Source organism: Bufo gargarizans, chromosome 5, assembly GCF_014858855.1.
Source record: "Bufo gargarizans isolate SCDJY-AF-19 chromosome 5, ASM1485885v1, whole genome shotgun sequence".
NCBI classification, from domain to species: domain Eukaryota; kingdom Metazoa; phylum Chordata; class Amphibia; order Anura; family Bufonidae; genus Bufo; species Bufo gargarizans.
The window spans coordinates 483,610,669-483,630,052 of record NC_058084.1 but is presented as its reverse complement, the minus strand read 5'-3'; the positions used below and the strand labels follow the sequence as shown (position 1 = coordinate 483,630,052).

Genomic DNA, 19,384 nt, shown 5'->3' with positions numbered 1-19,384 from the left:
GGCCACAAGGAGCACACGGACACTTCCACGGATCTGACGCCGCCAGAGCTCACACTGGCCACAAGGAGCACACGGACACTTCCACGGATCTGACGCCGCAGAGCTCACACTGGCCACAAGGAGCACACGGACACTTCCATGGATCTGATGCCGCAGAGCTCACACTCGCCACAAGGAGCACACGGACACTTCCATGGATCTGACGCCGCAGAGCTCACACTGGCTACAAGGAGCACACGGACACTTCCATGGATCTGACGCCGCAGAGCTCACACTCGCCACAAGGAGCACACGGACACTTCCACTGGATCTGACGCCGCAGAGCTCACACTGGCCACAAGGAGCACACGGACACTTCCATGGATCTGACGCCGCAGAGCTCACACTGGCCACAAGGAGCACACGGACACTTCCATGGATCTGATGCCGCAGAGCTCACACTGGCCACAAGGAGCACACGGACACTTCCATGGATCTGACGCCGCAGAGCTCACACTGGCCACAAGGAGCACACGGACACTTCCATGGATCTGACGCCGCAGAGCTCACACTGGCCACAAGGAGCACACGGACACTTCCATGGATCTGACGCCGCAGAGCTCACACTGGCCACAAGGAGCACACGGACACTTCCATAGATCTGACGCCGCAGAGCTCACACTGGCCACAAGGAGCACACGGACACTTCCATGGATCTGACGCCGCAGAGCTCACACTGGCCACAAGGAGCACACGGACACTTCCATGGATCTGACTCCGCAGAGCTCACACTGGCCACAAGGAGCAGACGGACACTTCCACGGATCTGACGCCGCAGAGCTCACACTGGCCACAAGGAGCACGCGGACACTTCCATGGATCTGATGCCGCAGAGCTCACACTGGCCACAAGGAGCACACGGACACTTCCACGGATCTGATGCCGCAGAGCTCACACTGGCCACAAGGAGCACACGGACACTTCCACGGATCTGACGCCGCAGAGCTCACACTGGCCACAAGGAGCACACGGACACTTCCACGGATCTGACGCCGCAGAGCTCACACTGGCCACAAGGAGCACACGGACACTTCCACGGATCTGACGCCGCAGAGCTCACACTGGCCACAAGGAGCACACGGACACTTCCATGGATCTGATGCCGCAGAGCTCACACTCGCCACAAGGAGCACACGGACACTTCCATGGATCTGACGCCGCAGAGCTCACACTGGCCACAAGGAGCACACGGACACTTCCATGGATCTGATGCCGCAGGGATCTCTGGGGCTGGACGTTTAGGGCGAGAGAAAGATCTCCATGTCTACTGGATGGAATAACTGAGCAGTCATCATGGACCAATCATCTGCTCGTTACCAGGAGGGAGGCGGACCGTCTCCGAAACGCGTCATCCTCTGCTAGTCCTTTCTATTGTTTTTAATGATTTATGTGCAATAAATTACAGTTTTAGTGTCCAGCGCCCAGAAGACCATTTTTGCTGTTTTTGTTCTCGCTCATCTGGCACGGAGATCCCGCTCGGTTGGGAGCAGCGCTCCCTCCATGTGACCACGCGCTCCTCTCACAGCAGCACAAACAGTTCTGGTAAACGCAGTCACATGGCCGACCATCAGTGTCACTAACAGCGTGACACCAGGAAGGACCGGGCGCTCCGTGCGTACTGCATCACTGATATTGGAGACATCCTCAGGGACATCATTCATATTGGTGACATCACTGATATTGGTGACATCACTGATATTGGTGACATCCTCAGTGACATCATTCATATTGGTGACATCACTGATATTGGTGACATCCTCAGTGACCTCATTCATATTGGTGACATCACTGATATTGGTGACATCCTCAGTGACATCCCTGATATTGGTGACATCCTCAGTGACATCATTCATATTGGTGATATCCTCAGTGACATCCCTGATATTGGTGATATCCTCAGTGACATCATTCATATTGGTGACATCCTCAGTGACCTCATTCATATTGGTGACTTCCTCAGTGACCTCATTCATATTGGTGACATCCTCAGTGACCTCATTCATATTGGTGACATCCTCAGTGACATCATTCATATTGGTGACATCCTCAGTGACCTCATTCATATTGGCGACATCCTCAGTGACCTCATTCATATTGGTGACATCCTCAGTGACATCATTCATATTGGCGACATCCTCAGTGACATCATTCATATTGGTGACATCCTCAGTGACCTCATTCATATTGGCGACATCCTCAGTGACCTCATTCATATTGGTGACATCACTGATATTGGTGACATCCTCAGTGACCTCATTCATATTGGTGACATCACTGATATTGGTGACATCCTCAGTGACATCCCTGATATTGGTGACATCCTCAGTGACATCATTCATATTGGTGATATCCTCAGTGACATCATTCATATTGGTGACATCCTCAGTGACATCATTGATATTGGCGACATCCTCAGTGACCTCATTCATATTGGTGACATCCTCAGTGACCTCATTCATATTGGTGACATCCTCAGTGACCTCATTCATATTGGTGACATCCTCAGTGACATCATTGATATTGGCGACATCCTCAGTGACCTCATTCATATTGGTGACATCCTCAGTGACCTCATTCATATTGGTGACATCCTCAGTGACCTCATTCATATTGGTGACATCCTCAGTGACATCATTGATATTGGCGACATCCTCAGTGACCTCATTCATATTGGCGACATCCTCAGTGACATCATTCATATTGGTGACATCCTCAGTGACCTCATTCATATTGGTGACATCCTCAGTGACATTATTCATATTGGCGACATCCTCAGTGACATCACAGGAGACACTCTGCCACGCTGCACCGGAGGACTTCAGAGTAAGTAGCAACTTAAAGCATGCTACGCGTTTCGGTCGCGGTCTGCCACCTTCATCCGGCATCACTGATATTGGTGACATCACCAGTGACCTTGACACAGGTGGTGACCTCAGTGTGGTGGGCTGTCATTACCTGAGCCTCTTCTTGTACTCCTCCTCAGAGACGGTCTCCCCGGGGTGCTCCACCACATCTCCTGCTCCCCATTCCGGGGACAACTACAAAGAAAAAACAACATTCCTGTGAGCGAGAGCGCGATGAGGAGACGGGGGCCATAAATGTCCGCAAAGTCCTATGTGTCAGCAGAGTCAGGGTTCCCAGACCCCATTCCACACCTACCTGACACTTCTGGGGTATCCTGTGTCTCTACCTCCCACAGGCTGATGACTCTAACCTATGTCTATGATCTGACAGATTTTACCATGAAAGCAAAGTTGTCAGACTCCTCCCCTCATGTAATTCCCCTCCCCTTACATCAGATGACTCCTCCCCCTCGTGTAGTTTGCCTTCTCTAAAATCTGGTGACTTCTCCCCCTCATGTAGTTTCCCTCCCCTTACACCAGGTGACTCCTCCCCCTAATGTAGTTTCCCTCCCCTTACACCAGGTGACTCCTCCCCTCATGTAGTCTCCCTCCCCTTACACCAGGTGACTCCTCCCCTCATGCAGTTTCCCTCCCCTTACACCAGGTGACTCCTCCCCTCATGCAGTTTCCCTCCCCTTACACCAGGTGACCCCTCCCCCTAATGTAGTTTCCCTCCCCTTACACCAGGTGACTCCTCCCCTCATGTAGTTTCCCTCCCCTTACATTTACATCAGGTGACTCCTCCCCCTCATGTAGTTTCCGTTCCCTTTCATCAGGTGACTCCTCCCCCTCATGTAGTTTCCCTCCCATTACATCAGGTGACTCCTTCCCCTCATGTAGTTTCCCTCCCCTTACATCAGGTGACTCCTCCTCTCATGTAGTTCCCCCCCTTACATCAGGTGACTCCTCCCCTCATGTAGTTCCCCCCTTACTTTAGGTGACTCCTCCCCCTCATGTAGTTTCCCTTACATCAGGTGACTTCTCCCCCTCATGTAGTTTCCCTCCCCTTACATCAGGTGACTCCTCCCCCTCATGCAGTTTCCCCCCTTACATCAGGTGACTCCTCCCCCTCATGTAGTTTCCCTCCCCTTACATCAGGTGACTCCTCCCCCTCATGCAGTTTCCCTCCCCTTACATCAGGTGACTCCTCCCCCTCATGTAGTTTCCCTCCCCTTACACCAGGTGACTCCTCCCCCTCATGTAGTTTCCCTCCCCTTACATCGGGTGACTCCTCCCCCTCATGTAGTTTCCCTCCCCTTACATCAGGTGACTCCTCCCCCTCATGCAGTTTTCCTCCCCTTACATCAGGTGACTCCTCCCCCTCATGCAGTTTCCCTCCCCTTACACCAGGTGACTCTTACCTTCAGCCGTTTGTCCAGGTACGCCGGGGACACCCAGCCCTGCCGGGAGGCACTGGATTTGGTGGGTTTTGTTCGGACGAGCCACTTGAGGGGATGAGCGGAGTCCAGCACCTCCACGTACTGCCCCTCCTTCAGGGTGATTGTCTCCTTATCGGCTGTTATGGGGCTGTAATCTGCCGTCACCATGTAGATGTCGAAGATCTGACAACACACAAGTCACAAAGTGAGCCAGATACAGAGAGCTGCCCCCTGGAGGACTCCAGATACAGAGAGGGCTGCCCCCTGGAGGACTCCAGATACAGAGAGAGCTGCCCCTGGAGGACTCCAGATACAGAGAGCTGCCCCCTGGAGGACTCCAGATACAGAGAGGGCTGCCCCCTGGAGGACTCCAGATACAGAGAGGGCTGCCCCCTGGAGGACTCCAGATACAGAGAGAGCTGCCCCCTTGAGGACTCCAGATACAGAGAGAGCTGCCCCCCGGAGGACTCCAGATACAGAGAGCTGCCCCCTGGAGGACTCCAGATGCAGAGAGAGTTGCCCCCTGGAGGACTCCAGATGCAGAGAGAGCTGCCCCCCGGAGGACTCCAGATGCAGAGAGAGCTGCCCCCGGAGGACTCCAGATACAGAGAGAGCTGCCCCCCGGAGGACTCCAGATACAGAGAGAGCTGCCCCCTGGAGGACTCCAGATACAGAGAGAGCTGCCCCCCGGAGGACTCCAGATACAGAGAGAGCTGCCCCCCGGAGGACTCCAGATACAGAGAGAGCTGCCCCCTGGAGGACTCCAGATACAGAGAGAGCTGCCCCCCGGAGGACTCCAGATACAGAGAGAGCTGCCCCCGGAGGACTCCAGATACAGAGAGAGCTGCCCCCCGGAGGACTCCAGATACAGAGAGAGCTGCCCCCGGAGGACTCCAGATACAGAGAGAGCTGCCCCCGGAGGACTCCAGATACAGAGAGAGCTGCCCCCTGGAGGACTCCAGATACAGAGAGAGCTGCCCCCCGGAGGACTCCAGATACAGAGAGAGCTGCCCCCCGGAGGACTCCAGATACAGAGAGAGCTGCCCCCCGGAGGACTCCAGATACAGAGAGAGCTGCCCCCCGGAGGACTCCAGATACAGAGAGAGCTGCCCCCCGGAGGACTCCAGATACAGAGAGAGCTGCCCCCCGGAGGACTCCAGATACAGAGAGAGCTGCCCCCCGGAGGACTCCAGATACAGAGAGAGCTGCCCCCCGGAGGACTCCAGATACAGAGAGAGCTGCCCCCCGGAGGACTCCAGATACAGAGAGAGCTGCCCCCCGGAGGACTCCAGATACAGAGAGAGCTGCCCCCGGAGGACTCCAGATACAGAGAGAGCTGCCCCCCGGAGGACTCCAGATACAGAGAGAGCTGCCCCCTGGAGGACTCCAGATACAGAGAGAGCTGCCCCCTGGAGGACTCCAGATACAGAGAGAGCTGCCCCCTGGAGGACTCCAGATACAGAGAGAGCTGCCCCCTGGAGGACTCCAGATACAGAGAGAGCTGCCCCCTGGAGGACTCCAGATACAGAGAGAGCTGCCCCCTGGAGGACTCCAGATACAGAGAGAGCTGCCCCCTGGAGGACTCCAGATACAGAGAGAGCTGCCCCCTGGAGGACTCCAGATACAGAGAGAGCTGCCCCCTGGAGGACTCCAGATACAGAGAGAGCTGCCCCCTGGAGGACTCCAGATACAGAGAGAGCTGCCCCCTGGAGGACTCCAGATACAGAGAGAGCTGCCCCTTGGAGGACTCGATATTAGAGAGAGCTGCCCCCTGGACATTACCTCTCCTCTGGAGTCTCCATCCTCGGACTCTGATGACGACTCGACAGCAATGGATGATGGCCTGGATCTGCCGTGCCGCGGGGAGGCTGATGGGGTCTTGGACTCATCGTCGCTGTCCATGCCGGGCATTGTCGGTACTCGGAGGGAAGCTGCTGGAAAAGAAGAGGATCCTGAAAAGCATCCTGCCAATGAGGTCCGTGACCATCTGCTCTTCTGGGAGTTGTACCATAGAAGCTAAGCTATCAGGGGAGGAAGAGGGCAGTGACCACCTACCTGTCTACAGCCACGTATCCAACCCTTCCAGAGTATGGTGACCACCTACCTGCCTACAGCCATGTATCCGACCCTTCCAGAGGGAAGTGACCACCTACCTGTCTACAGCCACGTATCCAGCCCTTCCAGAGGATGGTGACACCTACCTGTCTACAGCCACGTATCCAACCCTTCCAGAGTATGGTGACCACCTACCTGCCTACAGCCATGTATTCGACCCTTCCAGAGGGAAGTGACCACCTACCTGTCTACAGCCACGTATCCAACCCTTCCAGAGTATGGTGACCACCTACCTGCCTACAGCCATGTATCCGACCCTTCCAGAGGGAAGTGACCACCTACCTGTCTACAGCCACGTATCCAGACCTTCCAGAGGATGGTGACACCTACCTGTCTACAGCCACGTATCCAACCCTTCCAGAGGGCAGTGACCACCTACCTGCCTACAGCCACGTATCCAACCCTTCCAGAGGGCAGTGACCACCTACCTGTCTACAGCCACGTATCCAACCCTGCCAGAGGATGGTGACACCTACCTGCCTACAGCCACGTATCCAACCCTTTCAGAGGGCAGTGACCACCTACCTGCCTACAGCCACGTATCCAACCCTTCCAGAGGGCAGTGACCACCTACCTATCTACAGCCATGTATCTAACCCTTCCAGAGGGCAGTGACCACCTACCTGTCTACAGCCACGTATCCAACCCTTCCAGAGGATGGTGACACCTACCTGTCTAATGCCACGTATCCAACCCTTCCAGAGGATGGTGACCCCACCACCTACCTGTCTACAGCCAGATATCCAACCCCTCTAGAGGTAGGTGCCCCCCTGCCTGTCTACAGCCATGTATCCGACCCTTCCAGAGGGAAGTGACCACCTACCTGTCTACAGCCACGTATCCAACCCTTCCAGAGGGCAGTGACCACCTACCTGTCTACAGCCATGTATCCGACCCCTCTAGAGGTAGGTGCCCCCCTGCCTGTCTACAGCCTCGGATCTGCTGGAACAATATTGTGCTGTTGCCTGTGGGGCCACAACGAGCTCCTCCCTACAGACCCCAGGCTGGCCCTTGTTCCAGCGGTTTCTCTCTGCCGGAGCCGTGCATGGAGCCACGTGGTGGTCACCCAGACTGCAGGTAGGTGGTTGCTAGGCGACCTGTACCCGCTGCGTTCTCGGACACGTTACCTTGACTGATCTTCGCAGAGACCATTTCTGTGATCTGTGACGTCAGTTTCTGGAAGAACTCCTCCGTTCCGACCTCCGTTAATGAGATGTGCGTCTTCTGTGCCAATCTGGAGTCACCTGCGGAATCAGTGCGAGGAAAGGGTTAATCCACAGAACCATCGCACAAGAGGAAACCGCACGGACCGGACCGCAGCGCAAGGACGCCGCGGAGAAGACCTGTAACAGGACGGACTCACCGTCTGCCTCCGCCGGCTGCACCGACGTCCCGATCCTTCTGCAAGAAAAAACGAGAACGGGTCAAACTACAGCATGCCGAGCGGCTGAAGGATAAGTGGCGCCAGCAGGTGTAGCACTCGCCCCTTCTCTGTGTCTGCGCCTCCTTCATATCTGCCCAAGAGAGACGAGAAGATATAAAGATGGAGGGGAGAATGGCAGAGAGAGAAGGGGCTGCCCTGACACCCTGCTCCCTACAGAGATAAGGGGCTGCCCTGACACCCTGCACACTACAGAGAGATAAGAGGCTGCCCTGACACCCTGCACACTACAGAGATAAGGGGCTGCCCTGACACCCTGCACACTACAGAGAGAGAAGGGGCTGCCCTGACACCCTGCTCCCTACAGAGATAAGGGGCTGCCCTGACACCCTGCACACTACAGAGAGAGAAGAGGCTGCCCTGACACCCTGCACACTACAGAGATAAGGGGCTGCCCTGACACCCTGCACACTACAGAGAGAGAAGGGGCTGCCCTGACACCCTGCTCCCTACAGAGATAAGGGGCTGCCCTGACACCCTGCACACTACAGAGAGATAAGAGGCTACCCTGACACCCTGCACACTACAGAGAGATAAGAGGCTGCCCTGACACCCTGCACACTACAGAGAGATAAGAGGCTGCCCTGACACCCTGCACACTACAGAGATAAGGGGCTGCCCTGACACCCTGCACACTACAGAGAGAGAAGGGGCTGCCCTGACACCCTGCTCCCTACAGAGATAAGGGGCTGCCCTGACACCCTGCACACTACAGAGAGATAAGAGGCTGCCCTGACACCCTGCACACTACAGAGAGAGAAGGGGCTGCCCTGACACCCTGCACACTACAGAGAGAGAAGGGGCTGCCCTGACACCCTGCTCCCTACAGAGATAAGGGGCTGCCCTGACACCCTGCACACTACAGAGAGATAAGAGGCTGCCCTGACACCCTGCACAGTACAGAGAGATAAGAGGCTGCCCTGACACCCTGCACACTACAGAGAGATAAGGGGCTGCCCTGACACCCTGCACACTACAGAGAGAGAAGGGGCTGCCCTGACACCCTGCACACTACACAGAGAGAAGAGGCTGCACTGACACCCTGCACACTACAGAGAGATAAGGGGCTGCCCTGACACCCTGCACACTACAGAGAGAGAAGGGGCTGCCCTGACACCCTGCACACTACAGAGAGATAAGAGGCTGCCCTGACACCCTACACACTACAGAGAGAGAAGGGGCTGCCCTGACACCCTGCACACTACAGAGAGATAAGGGGCTGCCCTGACACCCTGCACACTACAGAGAGATAAGGGGCTGCCCTGACACCCTGCACATTACAGAGAGATAAGGGGCTGCCCGGACACCCTGCACACTAGAGATAAGAGGCTGCCCTGAAACCCTGCACACTAGAGATAAGAGGCTGCCCTGACACTCACCCTGCACAGTACAGAAAAATAAGGGCTCCCCTGACACCCACCTTGAACACTAGAGATAAGGGGCTGCCCTTACACTCATCCTGCACACTACAGAGAGATAAGGGGCTGCCCTTGTACTCACCCTGGCACAGATGACCCCAAAATGTCCTTCACAATCTTATCAGCTTCTGCAAGAATCTGCGCCTCCTTTTCTGTAACACAAGAATGGAAGTCATCTATGACTCCTCAACCTGAAGACCGGCACCCCTCCACCCCCACCATGGAGAACCAGGACCCCTCCACCCCCACCATGGAGAACCAGGACCCCTCCACCCCCACCATGGAGAACCAGGACCCATCCACCCCCACCATGGAGAACCAGGACCCCTCCACCCCCAACATGGAGAACCAGGACCCATCCACCCCCACCATGGAGAACCAGGACCCCTCCACCCCCACCATGGAGAACCAGGACCCCTCCACCCCCACCATGGAGAACCAGGACCCATCCACCCCCACCATGGAGAACCAGGACCATACACCCCCACCATGGAGACCGGCACCCATCCACCCCCACAATGGAGAACCAGGACCCCTCCACCCCCATCATGGAGATTGGCACCCATCCAACCCCACCATGGAGAACCAGGACCCCTCCACCCCCACCATGGAGAACCAGGACCCCTCCACCCCCACCATGGAGAACCAAGACCCCTCCACCCCCACCATGGAGACCGGCACCCATCCACCCCCACAATGGAGAACCAGGACCCATCCACCCCCATCATGGAGACCGGCACCCATCCAACCCCACCATGGAGAACCAGGACCCCTCCACCCCCACCATGGAGAACCAGGACCCATCCACCCCCACCATGGAGACTGGCACCCATCCACCCCCACCATGGAGAACCAGGACCCATCCACCCCCACCATGGAGAACCAGGACCCATCCACCCCCACCATGGAGAACCAGGACCCATCCACCCCCACCATGGAGAACCAGGACCCATCCACCCCCACCATGGAGAACCAGGACCCATCCACCCCCACAATGGAAAACCAGGACCCATCCACCCCCACAAGGGAGACTGGTAACCCTCCACCCCCAACCATAGAGACAGGCATTCCTCCAACACCACCATGGAAACTGGCACCCATCCACCTCCACCATAGAGACAGGCACCCCTCCATCCCAACCATGGACACCAGCATCCCTCCACCCCCACCATGGAGACTGGCACCCCTCCACCCCCACCCATGGAGACCGGCACCCTTCCACCCCCTCCTTGGAGACTGGTACCCCTCCACCCCCACCATAGAGACTGGAATCGCTCCGCTCCTACCATGCGGGCTGCCAACCCTTCACCCCCTCCTGATAACTGGCACCCCTCCACCCCCACCATGGAGACCCACACCCCTCCACCCCTACCCTGATGACTGAGACCCCTCCACCCCTACCCTGCAGGCTGCCAACCCTCCACCTCCACCCTGATGACTGGCATCTCCCCTCACCTTCTAGGACCTGGACGGTGGCGCTGCAGATGGACTGTCCCACCTTGTTGGTGGCGATGCAGGTGTAGGTTGCAGTGTAGTCGGTGCCCACGTCCAGCAGGACCAGGCTGTGGTGCATGTTGGAGCTCGCCAGCTTGTAGCCCGGGGTCTCCGGTTTGATCAACAGAACGTTCTCAGGAGACTCTTCCTTCAGCCAAGTGACCATGGGGACTGGGATCCCTGCAGTGCGGGCACATCATTACTCCAGTCACATCCAGAGCAGCAGATAAAATTCCTTCTCACTGCCTCCCTCCCCCTTATGCTGCTATGGTTACAGCTTCTTCTCTTACTGATGGGATTAGTGCACTAGGTGGCGCTGTGTTCAATACGACTGCACTGTACTATCACTGAGATCTTCCCCGTGCTGGGTACTGCAGCACTGCTAATATTCACATAAATGGAGCAAGTACTGGGTGTCAATATCAAAACGTAGAAAAACGCATCAAATATTTCACTGCCTGTAGGAACCAATAGGGGGAGCTTGATCAATACAGATGAATTCACAGATTAGCCTGTATAATCTGTGTGCAGTGAGCTCCCTCTAGTGGTGGCTGTATAATCTGCATGTAGTGAGCTCCCTCTAGTGGTGGCTGTATAATCTGTATGTAGTGAGCTCCCTCTAGTGGTGACTGTATAATCTGTATGTAGTGCGCTCCCTCTAGTGGTGACTGTATAATCTGTATGTAGTGAGCTCCCTCTAGTGGTGGCTGTATAATCTGTATGTAGTGAGCTCCCTCTAGTGGTGGCTGTATAATCTGTATGTAGTGAGCTCCCTCTAGTGGTGACTGTATAATCTGTATGTAGTGAGCTCCCTCTAGTGGTGGCTGCAGGCAGTACAGAATAAATAGCTAAACAAGAGTTTGGTGTTGTGTAACAGTGATGTGGCTCCACCCTGTAACAATAGATGATGGGAGTAGTGATTCTGCACTTATTCAGGCTGTTACCTTCCACTTTCACAGACAGGGTGATGCTGGCGCCCTTCTGCACATTCTTGTTTGTGAATCTCTCCAGGAACATTGGAGGAACTGGCTTCTTCAGATCTGCAGAAGAAGAGGTGAGATTGAGACCTCGCTGTCAACGATGACATCACCATTATATCACTACTAGACATTAAGCCCATTACAATAACGGGCGCTAGAACAGTAGTGCATAAACATTAGTAGGAATAGTCTATATTAAATGGCAAGGGGACGGCTGGCACTGACTGGTGGCTGAGACTGCTGGCATTGTGACTGGTAGCTATGGCTGGTGGCACTGTGACTGGTGGCTGAGAGTGCTGGCACTGTGACTGGTAGCTATAGCTGGTGGCACTGTGACTGGTGGCTGAGAGTGCTGGCACTGTGACTGGTAGCTATGGCTGGTAGCACTGTGACTGGTGGCTGAGAATGCTGGCACTGTGACTGGTAGCTATGGCTGGTAGCACTGTGACTGGTGGCTGAGAATGCTGGCACTGTGACTGGTAGCTATGGCTGGTGGCACTGACTGGTAGCTATGGCACTGACTGGTGGCTGAGAATGCTGGCACTGTGACTGGTAGCTATAGCTGGTGGCACTGTGACTGGTGGCTGAGAATGCTGGCACTGTGACTGGTAGCTATGGCTGGTGGCACTGTGACTGGTGGCTGAGAATGCTGGCACTGTGACTGGTAGCTATAGCTGGTGGCACTGACTGGTAGCTATGGCACTGACTGGTGGCTGAGAATGCTGGCACTGTGACTGGTAGCTATAGCTGGTGGCACTGTGACTGGTGGCTGAGAATGCTGGCACTGTGACTGGTAGCTATGGCTGGTGGCACTGTGACTGGTGGCTGAGAGTGCTGGCACTGTGACTGGTAGCTATGGCTGGTGGCACTGACTGGTAGCTATGGCACTGACTGGTGGCTGAGAATGCTGGCACTGTGACTGGTAGCTATAGCTGGTGGCACTGTGACTGGTGGCTGAGAATGCTGGCACTGTGACTGGTAGCTATGGCTGGTGGCACTGTGACTGGTGGCTGAGAATGCTGGCACTGTGACTGGTAGCTATGGCTGGTGGCACTGACTGGTAGCTATGGCACTGACTGGTGGCTGAGAATGCTGGCACTGTGACTGGTAGCTATAGCTGGTGGCACTGTGACTGGTGGCTGAGAATGCTGGCACTGTGACTGGTAGCTATGGCTGGTGGCACTGTGACTGCTGTCTGAGGCTGAGAGTGCTGGGACTGTGCGGCTCTGTGATGGCGGCGCTCCGACGTGGAGAGCACACCATAACCTGCGAGCGGCAGCGGTGATTGGGCTACGCGCAGGTATGGAGTGCCGTGTGATTGGCCGGCTCGCCGCACATGCGCAGTTAAATTATCAGCACACACGCACAGACACACAGCCTTGAGCACGCACACAGGGCTTTCATTATAAGAGATCTATCTATAATAATAAAAGCCCTGTGTGCGTGCTCCGTGTCCATGTGCCGATAACTAAACAGCGCATGCGCGGCGACCAATCAGCACACGGCGCTCCAAGCGCCGCCCATACCAGCGCGCCGACCAATCATCACACGGCGAGGTCTCAGCCATCCTTCCCTCTAAAATGAAATGGAACATGGTCAAGATCATATACTCAGAGAATGAATGCTATCCCATTCCCATGTCCTCCCAGCCTCCAGGGGGAGCTGCTTCGTGATGTCTGTGTATAGAACAGCTCCCCCTGGAGGCTGAGAGGACATGATGTCTGCCCGGCATCACCAGCCACTGACACAACCTCACCGCCTCTCCTGGCCTCTGATTGGCTGCTGCAGCGGGGCCCCTGCATCTCCGCTCCACAGTCTGCAGCTATGACCGAGGTAGGGAGCGGAGAGGAAGACAGGGGCCGGACGGGGTTTGTGGGCGGTGCGGACGCGCGTGGAGAGCTGTGTCCTGATTGGTCGCCCCCCCGCGCATGCCCAGTTCAAAACTGGGTACACCCACACGGACCCAGCGCTTTTATTACATAGGATAGTGCGGCGCGGTCTGTGAGCAGAGGCCCCTACACCCCTGACACCACGTCCATCACCGTTTACTGGACGTTCCCTCTTGTTTCTATCACGCGGCCCTGTGAGGGCGTCACTGTACTCCCATGTATGTGGTTAATGAGGCATCAGGTGCCTCCTGCCTCGTCAGAACATAACTGACCTCCAGCGTCCTCTGCTGACTTCTCTTTCTGCAGCTCTCCTGGACCTGGAAGAAATTATGAAAGTAAGAACCAGGATCGACTGGTGGTGTCTGTCTTTGTAGACAAGATATGTACATGGATTGATTGGTCATGTCTGTACTCAGTCCACACATAAATCTTGTCCACACAGAGCAGACATGACTAATCTATGCATGTACACATCAGGCACACATTGAGTAGACATGACTAATCTATCCATGTACATCCTGCCCACACAGAGCAGACATGACTAATCTATCCATGTACACATCCTGCACACATTGAGTAGACATGACTAATCTATACGTGAACACATCCTGCCCACACAGAGCAGACATGACAAATCTATCCATGTACATCCTGCCCTCACAGAGCAGACATGACAAATCTATCCATGTACCCATCCTGCCCACACACAGCAGACATAACTAATCTATCAATGTACACATCCTGCCTGCACGGAGCAGACATGACTAATTGATCTGTTGCCATACCTTTCACTGTCAGTCTGGCGGAGGAGTAGGCAGAGCCGGCGGAGTTACTGATGTAGGTGGAGTACTCGCCGGCGTCCTCCCTGCTGACGTTCAGGATCTCCAGGGAGTGCGCCTTCCTCTTACTGGTCACCAGTATCCGGTCTGAGGAGTGGAGCGGCTGCCCGTCCTTAAACCAGTGGACCCGCGGGCGAGGAAACCCTAGACAGCAAGGTGGTGAAATGTTACCGCCACGTGACAACCCACACTGGGGCAAGAGCGGAGCACCGCAGGGGAGGAACAGAGCGCCGCAGGGGGAGGAACAGAGCGACGCAGGGGGAGGAACAGAGCGACGCAGGGGGAGGAACAGAGCGACGCAGGGGAGGAACAGAGAGCCGCAGGGGAGGAACAGAGAGCCGCAGGGGGAGGAACAGAGAGCCGCAGGGGGAGGAACAGAGAGCCGCAGGGGGAGGAACAGAGAGCCGCAGGGGGAGGAACAGAGAGCCGCAGGGGGAGGAACAGAGAGCCGCAGGGGGAGGAACAGAGCGCCGCAGGGGGAGGAACAGAGCCCCACAGGGGGAGGAACAGAGCCCCGCAGGTGGAGGAACAGAGCGCTGCAGGGGGAGGAACAGAGCGCCGCAGGGGGAGGAACAGAGAGCCGCAGGGGGAGGAACAGAGAGCCGCAGGGGGAGGAACAGAGAGCCGCAGGGGGAGGAACAGAGAGCCGCAGGGGGAGGAACAGAGAGCCGCAGGGGGAGGAACAGAGCGCCGCAGGGGGAGGAACAGAGAGCCGCAGGGGGAGGAACAGAGAGCCGCAGGGGGAGGAACAGAGCGCCGCAGGGGGAGGAACAGAGCCCCGCAGGGGGAGGAACAGAGCCCCGCAGGTGGAGGAACAGAGCCCCACAGGGGGAGGAACAGAGCCCCACAGGGGGAGGAACAGAGCCCCACAGGGGGAGGAACAGAGCGCCGCAGGGGAGGAACAGAGCGCCGCAGGGGAGGAACAGAGCGCCGCAGGGGAGGAACAGAGCGCCGCAGGGGAGGAACAGAGCGCCGCAGGGGAGGAACAGAGCGCCGCAGGGGAGGAACAGAGCGCCGCAGGGGAGGAACAGAGTGCCGCAGGGGAGGAGCAGATCGCTGCAGCGGAGGAACAGAGCACCGCAGGGGAGGAGCAGATCGCTGCAGCGGAGGAACAGAGCACCGCAGGGGAGGAGCAGATCGCTGCAGCGGAGGAACAGAGCACCGCAGGGGAGGAGCAGATCGCTGCAGCGGAGGAACAGAGCGCCGCAGGGGAGGAACAGAGCGCTGCAGGGGAGGAACAGAGTGCTGCAGGGGAGGAGCAGATCGCCGCAGGGGAGGAACAGAGTGCTGCAGGGGAGGAGCAGATCGCTGCAGCGGAGGAATGGAGCGCTGTAGGGATGAAGGAAGGCTGGTGTAATAAGTCAAGAGAGGCAGCATCGGCTGTACCTTTCACTCTGATCTGGAACCTGGCGATTGGGGTCCCAGGGGCCACCAGGACATCGCGGAGCTCCTCCAGGACCTGTGGCAGCTGCTCCTGCTCCGTGGCCGACTCCAGGCTCTCCTGCTCTCTGGAATAAAACACAGAGCATGATGACCGCCGCTTAACAAGGAGACATTTCTGTGAGTGCAGCTCTGGATGTTACTAGAGCAAGAGATATGATGTAAAAGCTGAACTGTGAGTGCAGCTCTGGATGTGACTGGAGTAAGACATGATGGAACAGCAAAATCTGGATGTAGCTCTAGATGTGACTGGAGTAAGAGACATGATATAATAACAGATCTCTTAGTGCAGCTCTGGATGTGACCGGAGTAATAGACATGATGTAACAGCAGAATTGTGATTGCAGAGCTAGATGTAACTGGAACACATCAGAATTGTGAGTGGAGCTCTGGATGTAACAGCAGAATTGTGAGTGCAGCTCTGGATGTGACTAGAGTAACAGACATGATGTAATAAGAATTGAATCTGCAGCTCTGGATGTGAGTAGAGTATAAGACATGAGGGGTGACCATACATGGTGCAGTGACATGCTCCACCTGATATAACATGCTATATAATGGCGGCACACATCACCGCACCATTTCTCACTGTGTTACCTGGATGCATATCCCTGGGCGCTGAAGTAGGACGAGGTCTCTGTGGCCTCCGCTGTGTCGTAGTCTGAACTGGTCACTAAACACAAAGAATCAGACAGGTGGAACGTGAGGAGCATGCTTACAAGTGAACGATCCCTGCCGTGCAAAATGGAGGCCCTGCAATCTGTATTATCTATAACATGGGGACCCTGCAACCTGTATTATCTATAACATGGGGACCCTGCAATCTGTATTATCTATAACATGGGGACCCTGCAATCTGTATGGTCTATAACATGGGGACCCTGCAATCTGTATTATCTATAACATGGGGACCCTGCAATCTGTATGGTCTATAACATGGGGACCCTGCAACCTGTATTATCTATAACATGGGGACCCTGCAATCTGTATTATCTATAACATGGGAACCCTGCAATCTGTATTATCTATAACATGGGGACCCTGCAATCTGTATGGTCTATAACATGGGGACCCTGCAATCTGTATGATCTATAACATGGGGACCCTGCAATCTGTATTATCTATAACATGGGGACCCTGCAAGCTGTATTATCTATAACATGGGGACCCTGCAATCTGTATTATCTATAACATGGGAACCCTGCAATCTGTATGGTCTATAACATGGGGACCCTGCAATCTGTATGGTCTATAACATGGGGTCCTGCAACCTGTATTTTCTATAACATGGAGACCCTGCAATCTGTATTTTCTATAACATGGGGACCCTGCAACCTGTATTTTCTATAACATGGGGGCCCTGTGTAACGGCACCGTTTCCGCAGACAAGGGGTTAAGATCCGTTCAGGCGATATGCCCCTTTCCGAGAGACAGGCACAGCTACTGCAGAACACCAAACTCCCGAACTGGATACAAAATAACACTCCAAACTGGAACCTCGCAAGTAGCTGCCGGCAGACGAACAGGAAAAGGATCCAATCAGCTTACACTCCTGGCAATCAGTCTCCAACAGCATACAGGGAATCCCCCCCAATAACGAGACAAGGCTCCGTCTTGAGGGTCAGCAGTGATCTGAAGTGCTGGCACACCCAGCCTGGTTTTTATTGCAGTTTGTTGCAGATACAACATATCCCCACAATGCATCATGGTTTCCTCCCCTCTGTCCCGGAGACGACCAAAGACAATCCAATTATCTCTCAGGACAAAGGGAGATGACCAATACACATGTGGAGACAACAGGACAGGAATCACCACCCAAACACACAATGGCACACCCCCACAGCAAACACAGACATTTAACATATCCCCAGATAGCTCAAGTCTGAGTGCATATCATTAGGTGACTGGCACTCAGAATACACAAATACAATGATATTAGCTATCTGGGTGCCCTCACATAACATACAATTTAACAGAACGCATAATAACATAAAATACAATTCTACAGACAGATTTAAGCTGTGCGGCCGGTCTGTCTTCTCCTTTACAGTTACTATGGGCCATAATCCTGAGGCAAGAGGCTTTTAAACAGCCCTCTCCAAAACCCAGTGGCGAGGTTGGTTTCGCCACACATCTCCCCCCCCCAGGGAAGACTAACCAGATACCTGACCTCACGCCGGTCGGTACCTGAGTTAGTCTGGCAGCCCACCCACAACCCAATACTGGACCTGCTGAATTTCGTAGCCTGTCTCTGTCCAGTAAGTCCACCAAGGTGATGTTGGAAGCTGGTACTCCCGGTCTCTGTGTTGCTCCCTGGTTTGGAGTGGAGGTTGCTTTGTGGGCAGGGATCAGCGGTACTCAGCCCTGGTGCCAGCGCTACCACGGAAGAAGCCTGGTTGGAGCCTGGTTGTTGGAGGGGGAGACCGACTGTCTCTACCCCCTGTGCTGTAAGTGCAGAGACCACGGTCCCATCTGCACTGTTGTGGGGCTTACTGTCTCCCCCTGGTGCGTTAAGCTGCCGCTGGGGAGAGGGGGTAACGAGCTCCTCTCCCATACATACTTCCAGCCGCTGGGGAGTGCGACCGACCGCCTCCGCTCCCAATACAGTGTCCTGCTGCTGGGGAAAGGAGACTGGGCTCTCTATTCCCTGTAGGACACTCTGCCGCTGGGGGACAGGACCGACTGTCTCTGCCCCCTGTAACTCCGCCTGCCGCTGGGGAATGGAGACTCGGCTCCCAATTCCCAAAAAATCATGCTGCTGCTGGGGGGCAGGAACAACTACCTCTGCCCCCTGTAACTCAGCCTGCCGCTGGGGAGGGAGGCCGCTGCTCTCCTCTCCCTGCACTTCACACTGCCTTCCCGGCACATCACTCTGCTGCTGGGGGGCAGGAACAACTACCTCTGCCCCCTGTAACTCAGCCTGCCGCTGGGGAGGGAGGCCGCTGCTCTCCCCTCCCTGCACTTCACACTGCCGCTGGGGAATGGAGACTAGGCTCCCACTGTCCCGCAACCGTAACCTCCGATGGAGGTCCACCCAACGTGGCAGCTGACCGTCACCTTCTGCCCGGTATAGTAGGGTCGTAGACACTAGATTCCTCACGAACTTCACGTATTTCTCACCTGGATTGGGTCCGAAGAAGTTCAGCCGCAACCACATCATACGGTCAAATTCCTCCACAGAGTATCTGTACTCCACTGCTGGTTCCATCCTGGTGCTTTTAGGGTCGCTGTACTGAGACATGCGTTGCCCTTAAGTTGTAAAATCCAAAGAAATGGTGTCTCCTGTAGCTGTCCTTCTGGCTGTAGGAACGATCCCGCTGCTTGCCACCAATGTAACGGCACCGTTTCAGCAGACAAGGGGTTAAAGTCCGTTTAGGCGATATGCCCCTTTCCGAGAGACAGGCACAGCTACTGCAGAACACCAACCTCCCGAACTGGATACAACAT

General features: G+C 55.5%; 1 protein-coding gene across 1 annotated transcript in view; it reads right to left on the bottom strand.

The window, feature by feature from the left end:
- The window catches only part of OBSCN (obscurin, cytoskeletal calmodulin and titin-interacting RhoGEF), a 452,890-nt gene that overhangs the window by 138,891 nt on the left and 294,615 nt on the right, over nucleotides 1-19,384 (bottom strand). Inside the window, 12 exon segments of the mRNA XM_044292830.1 lie at nucleotides 2,995-3,077; nucleotides 4,304-4,504; nucleotides 6,104-6,255; nucleotides 7,564-7,680; nucleotides 7,800-7,837; nucleotides 9,378-9,447; nucleotides 10,751-10,969; nucleotides 11,734-11,829; nucleotides 13,931-13,975; nucleotides 14,444-14,641; nucleotides 15,884-16,005; nucleotides 16,535-16,610. Coding sequence (XP_044148765.1) covers nucleotides 2,995-3,077; nucleotides 4,304-4,504; nucleotides 6,104-6,255; nucleotides 7,564-7,680; nucleotides 7,800-7,837; nucleotides 9,378-9,447; nucleotides 10,751-10,969; nucleotides 11,734-11,829; nucleotides 13,931-13,975; nucleotides 14,444-14,641; nucleotides 15,884-16,005; nucleotides 16,535-16,610 — 1,417 coding nt within the window.